Source organism: Mauremys reevesii, linkage group 1 (genome assembly GCF_016161935.1).
Source record: "Mauremys reevesii isolate NIE-2019 linkage group 1, ASM1616193v1, whole genome shotgun sequence".
Taxonomy (NCBI): domain Eukaryota; kingdom Metazoa; phylum Chordata; order Testudines; family Geoemydidae; genus Mauremys; species Mauremys reevesii.
Genome location: NC_052623.1, coordinates 16,659,408 through 16,665,407, shown reverse-complemented (window position 1 = coordinate 16,665,407; position 6,000 = coordinate 16,659,408). Strand labels below are relative to the sequence as shown.

Below are 6,000 nucleotides of genomic sequence, written 5' to 3'. Positions count from 1 at the left end.
GGGGGAAGGGCTCGTGCTGCTGCTGTTCCTATTGCACCCGCTGACGGAGAGAGCAGATGGGTCTGCAGGGCTGTCAGTGGCCAGGCTCTTGGCCAATGGGAGCTGTGTGGGCAGTGCTTGGGGCAGGGACAGCACACAGAGCGGAGCCCCCTGCCTGCCCCTATGTGTAGGGGCCAGAGGGGGCCATGCCGCTGCTTCTGGGAGCTGCATGGAGCAGCCCCCGACCCTGCTCCCCAGCTGGAGTGGGGCAAGCCCCAGACCTCACTCCTCAGTGGGAGCTTGAGGCCAGATTAAAATGGCTGGTGGGCCATATGTGGCCCACAGGCCTTAGGGGGAGAGATAGCTCAGTGGTTTGAGCATTGGCCTGCTAAACCCAGGGTTGTGAATTCAATCCTTGAGGAGGCCACTTAGGGATCTGGGGCAAAAATTGGTCCTGCTAGTGAAGGCAGGGGGCTGGACTCAATGACCTTTTGAGGTCCCTTCCAGTTCTAGGGGATTGGTATATCTCCAATTATTACCTTTTATTACCTTTTTAGTTTGCCTACCCTGATATAGAAAGTGCCATTGGATCTTTAAGAGCAGGACATTGTGTATGGCCTCAGGGCTTGTTTACACAGCTATCAGTGCTGACAGGAGGCAGTAGCTAGGTGGATGGAAGAATTCTTCCATTAACCAACACTGTCTACACTGGGGGTTAGGTCAGCTCAACCACATTGCTCATGGATGTGGATTTTTCACACCCCGGAGCAATGTATCTGGGTCAACCTAAGGGTATGTCTACACTTTCGTTTTATAGCGCTCTAACTTGCTGACTCGGGGGTGTGAAAAAATCACCTCCCTGAGCGCAGCAAGTCTGAGCGCTTTAAAGCGCTAGTGTAGACAGGCTCCCAGCGCTTGGAGCTAATCCCCTCGTGGAGCTCTCCCAGCGCTCAAGCGTGACCTCACTCGAACTTCAAAGCATTCCCGCAGCAGCGCTTTGAAGTTTCCAGTGTAGACCAGACCACAGGCAAAATTCCCCCTTAGCAAGGGGGTGCAGCACCGGATGTGTCTGTTTGCTGATCCTACACCCTAGAGGTGAGTGGGTGAAGGTATACAGTTTGCGAAATTCTTTGCTTCTGTCAGCCTGAAAGGTGTGGTATAAATTTGATGTCCCAGCAATTTCCCAGCCTGTCAGCATGGGGTTAGTTGAACTAAACCCATACAGCAGTGCCACCCAAAGAATCCTTTCTTGATTTCTTACATAACGTGCATGCATTGAACCGAGGATGTACCAGTGGCTGCCCTGGGTACAATGTTAGATCATCCTCAGCTCCTATATTACAGTGATGGGCACTACAGAACAACATGAGACAGAAAAGGAATGACAGGATTGCCCAAAGTAGGAACAATAAATCCATTTATTTTTTCACCTGAAAATTTAAAATTTTTACATGACATTTCCAATATAAAAAAATATTCAGTGACACATCATCAGCAAAGTCACTCCCATCCTGATTACTATGATCAGTCCCCTTAATGCACGTGCCAAGTCCCAAGAGGGAGTAGGTTTTATCCCTCTTTGATTCAGCAGGATACTTCTCAGAAGTTAAATTCTCCATGCTCTGGCTGAGTTAGACTCTTGGATGTCTTGAGCTTCAAGCTTGAGTCTTTTCTATCAGCTCTTGGCCTGGGCTAACATTTGCCTCTTCTGCAGTTCCTCCATTCGTTGCTTCTGATGTTCCTTCATGCAGTCCTTGAAGGCCTGTACCTGCGGCTGACACTTCCTCCAGTCCTGGTGTTCGGCCATGCACTCCTGCACCGCATAATGGCAAGTGGCACAGCCAGTGCGCAAGATCATTTGATCCAAGGGATCCTCCTCGTCTTCTGACTTCTGGCTCCAGTTGTGACCTTGAGGGCTGGGACCAGACATCTTGTTGGATCTAAGGAGTGCGGGATCAGAAGAGAGTAGTACAGGGGGAGGAAAATGTCATTAGAAAACTCTTGTCACAAAAACTCAATCATAGGGCTTGTGCCACTGGGGAATCATAAATAAGAACTGATGGGGTGGGAGGGGAGAAGGGCCAGTGGAGATACTGTACTCCCAGCCTTCACGCTGCATATCTATGTTCGCAGCATTCTGTATTGCCACCCCCACCTTGGTGGGACCTCCCATACTCCTTGTGAATATTTTCCCCTTCTATAGCATCTTCTAAGGAATTCAAATTTTACAAACATGAAAGATTTAAGTTTCACAATGATCCTGCAGGGTGTCATTCTACCCACTGTGCAGGAAACTGAGGCACTGAGCAATAAAGAGCCTGATTTTCAGAGCTACTGAGTAGCCACACATCCCACTGACTTCAGCTTTAAGTTGTGGATGCTCAGCACCTCTGAAAATTCAGCTCAGAAACAATTTGCCCAGGTTACACTGTCAATCCAGGCCAGTTTAACATCAGTGCTGTGCCTTAATCACAAGGCCGTTCTTATTAACTATGATGTCAGTGAAGTGCACTGACTTAGTCATAGAGTGCAAATGGACACAGGATTGAACCCGATAAACTGAAGCCCTATCACAGGCAGATGCTTAATTTGTAATTACCTCAGAGGAATCCACCAGGTGCCTGTCCAACACCTGTATAAAGTATAACTGGTCACACCAATAAAGTATTATCAATTTTAAATTAACAAGCTCTGACGCGCTTTATAGTTTATTGCTTTCAGTTGGCTGTGCTGTTCCAAGAAGCTGGGGAATAAAGCGGCAGGGGTCAGAACACAGACTAAAGGGGTGATCTATTCTACTGGCGTAGCAGCCTAATCAGTTCTCCTGGGATGGAAAAAAATCTAATAGGTCTGTTTCCTAAGAGTACAGGGTTATGACCTACCTACAGAGTATATTCTCCAGGGCTTTGTCCAATTGAACTTCAAATCACTCAAACTATTGGAGTCTCACTATTTCTCTTGGCAGATTACACAGTATCGCTCTTATGGCACTACTGTCTTATAGTGTTCCCATTAGCTATGAACCAAAATTCTGCTTTGAACTCATAAGCATCTGATCCACTGAACATTTTTTACATGTAAGAAACTAAAAACAGATCAAAAGTTACTTTGGTTTCTCCTTTAGCTGGCTGACTGATTTTCATGCTGCTAGGTACTCCACATCCCACCACCACTAGAAAATGTTTAAAAATAAATGATACAGAGCATTGAAAATTCAGTTAATAGTCATCGGGGGTACCATACAGAGTATGGGGGATGTTAGTATTTTGACATTGGATAGCGCATAACACATACAGTCTGCAGTATCCCTAATGGGGGGGGGGTTTAAGGTGGATGAATCAGGGTACAGTCAGCAAGCAGTGAGGCTACATCACACGACAGTGCCAGGTGCCCCAGAGGGAAGGAACAGAACAGGGAATCATCAAGTGACCTGTCGCCCATTCCCAGCTTCTGGCAAACAGAGGCTCGGGACACCACCCCTGCCCATCCTGTCTAATAGCCATTGATGGACCCGTCCTCCATGAATGTATCTAGTTTCACCCAGTTTGCCCAGTATCGAAGTCAGACGGTCTGTCTGTGTAATGGCCTTTCCCAGCCCCATGCGCACACGCTGCCACTGAAAAGCGGCCACCGCTGGGCTGAGACGTGACCGCTGGTTAACAGCGCGCGGCGGCGGCGCCTCGCAGCAGGGTAGGGCTGAACGGGAGGGAGGCTCCATTGGGGGAGCGAAGCCCAGGGGCCTGGCCGAGGGGGGCACCGGGCCCGGGGAGCAGCGCTACCAGCCTGACTGTCAGCGCCCCGGGGCGGGCCCGGCCCGGCCCCGAGCCCCCTGCGCGACACCCGCCCCAGGGTCTCTCTCCCGCCCGGCCGGCCGGGCCACGACACGCACCGGGGGGTTTGCGAGCAGCAGCCGCTCACCTGAGCGCCGGAAGGAACCTTCTCCACTTCCGCCGCCTCGCGGCCCCTTTCAAAGGATTCGGCGGGGAGGCGCTTTCCTATTGGGTGAGCCTCCCCCAGCGCTTCCGGGTCAGGAGGGGCGTTTCCGGGGCCGAGGGGAGATGGCGGCGACGATGCGGATCCAGAGCGACTGGAACCAGGTGCTGAGGTGGGAGCCCCCCCACCCCCGCGCTACTCTCCTTAGAGACCCGCCCCCCCCCCCCCGCTCCCGGGAGCCCCCCGTCTCCCCGCCCCGTCTCTCAGGGCCCTGCTCCCGGGAGCGTGCCCCCCGCCCCCGGCAGCAACGCCCTCCCTACGCCAGAGCCCCTGCTGCTGGGAGTCATACCCCCTCCCCGCCCCCATCTCCCTGCTCCTGGGAGCCATACCCCTGTCTCCCTGCCCCAGGGTCCCCATCTCCCCGCTCCTGGGAGCCATATCCCTGTCTCCCCGCCCCAGGGTCCCCATCTCCCCGCTCCTGGGAGCCATATCCCGTCTCCCCGCCCCAGGGTCCCCATCTCCCCCGCTCCTGGGAGCCATACCCTGTCTCCCTGCCCCCATATCCCCGCTCCCGGGGTCTCTCAGGGCCCCCCGCTCCCGGGGAGCGCCTGCCCTGCCCCGCCCCCGGCAGCAACGCTCCCTACGCCAGAGCCCCCTGCTGCTGGGGGGAGTCATACCCCCGTCTCCCCGCCCCAGGGTCCCCATCTCCCCGCTCCTGGTCTCCCCGCCCCATCTCCCCGCTCCTGGGGGGAGTCATACCCCCGCCCCAGGGCCCCCTGCTCCCGGGGAGCACCTGCCCTGCCCCCGGCAGTGACACCGCCTACGCCAGAGCCCCCTCTCCTGCAGGGGCGGTGCCCCGTTCCCGCGCCCCATAGCCCCCCTTTCCTTACCCTCCCTCTGTGCTTCCTGGCTGCCCTGCTCCCTCCCTGGTGCTGCTGGTCCTGTCTGTAACTAACAGGCCCTTTGTGCTTCTCTACAGGAGGAACGAAGGCGAAGCCTGGCTGAGCTGCAGGAGCCCAGGTGAGTGGCGACTCCCCCGCTTCAGAATCACTCCCCTGCCACTGGAAGAGACTTCCTGGCCCCGAGCTGAGTAATGCGCTTAACATGATGCATCATACGTGGAGCTGGGGGGCCATATAGGGGTGAAGCACTTTACCTGCCCATGAAAAAGGAAATGTGTGGGTGGTGACACCTCTACCAAGTTCTATACAACCAGATTTCACCTCTTGTGCTGCCCTGCCCTTTGTTCTGTGTTCCTGGAGAGTGGCCCCAAAGGAAGATCGTATACACACCCGGAGTCCTGTGCTGACCCAAGAAAGTCAGAGCTGGGTGTCTGCCTGCACACATGAAGCTCTCCCGCTCTCCTTCAAGGGAGTTGGAGCTGGGGTTGGAGCATGTTTCTGCTGAGCTCTTTAGAATAAATTTTAGAGAGGGAAAAGCCCTGTTACATCAGAGTTTGCAGCCATAGTGTAGTCCTTTTGGTTCATTCAAGGTACAAACTTACAATTAGTCCGTTGAGTCTGTAGTCTAGGTGTGTACCTGGATTTCTCTTCACTGTTTACTTCTCACATAGCGGCATCTGCAAGTAATACTATCTAGTGGACAAAAACAACGTGGAGTCTGGTGGCACCTTAAAGACTAACAGAGCCTTCATGCATCTGAAGAAGTTGATTTTTTTACCCATGAAAGCTTCTGGCCAAATAAATCTGTTAGTCTTTAAAGTGTCACTGGACTCCTTGTTGTTTTTGTGGATACAGACTAACGTGGCTACCTCTCTGATACTTGACCTAGTGGATAATAACTTGACCTCCATTATACCTGCCTTTGTCACCTCTCATCTGGTCTACAGCAGTGCAGTATACCTGGACATGAAGTCATCAACCCTTAGAAAACTTCAGGTAGTATAGAAGGCTTCAGGACACTTCCTCATCAACCTGGGCCACTGCAAGACCATTGCATGTGTCCTCCACGCTTTACATTTTCTGTCTATAGAATACGGGATTGAGTACAAGCTCTTGGTCTGTATCCTCAAGATGCTCACATGGTCTGGGCCTAGGATATCTAAAAGAGCCTAAAGTTCTGGGGTGA

General features: G+C 53.1%; 2 protein-coding genes across 5 annotated transcripts in view; one reads left to right on the top strand and one right to left on the bottom strand.

Moving 5' to 3' along the window:
* Window positions 1-1,427: 1,427 nt before the first annotated feature.
* Window positions 1,428-4,016, bottom strand: LOC120396128 (cytochrome c oxidase assembly factor 4 homolog, mitochondrial). Of its 4 annotated transcripts, XM_039521069.1 has the most exons (3): window positions 3,898-3,912; window positions 2,579-2,611; window positions 1,428-1,919 (listed from the first exon to the last, which is right to left on the bottom strand). In XM_039521069.1, exon 3 carries the CDS (start codon window positions 1,907-1,909, stop codon window positions 1,655-1,657), a length of 255 nt encoding a protein of 84 aa, XP_039377003.1. In that variant the 5' UTR covers window positions 1,910-1,919; window positions 2,579-2,611; window positions 3,898-3,912; the 3' UTR covers window positions 1,428-1,654. The 4 variants fall into 4 exon arrangements, with proteins under 4 accessions (XP_039377003.1, XP_039377000.1, XP_039377002.1 ...); XM_039521066.1 differs by lacking the exon at window positions 2,579-2,611 and having other exon boundaries at window positions 3,898-4,016; XM_039521068.1 differs by lacking the exon at window positions 2,579-2,611 and having other exon boundaries at window positions 3,869-3,938.
* The window catches only part of PAAF1 (proteasomal ATPase associated factor 1), a 28,857-nt gene continuing 26,848 nt past the window's right edge, over window positions 3,992-6,000 (top strand). The window contains exons 1-2 of the mRNA XM_039521063.1: window positions 3,992-4,084; window positions 4,892-4,932. Coding sequence (XP_039376997.1) covers window positions 4,038-4,084; window positions 4,892-4,932 — 88 coding nt within the window. The 5' untranslated portion in view covers window positions 3,992-4,037. The remainder of the gene's footprint in view (window positions 4,085-4,891; window positions 4,933-6,000) is intronic.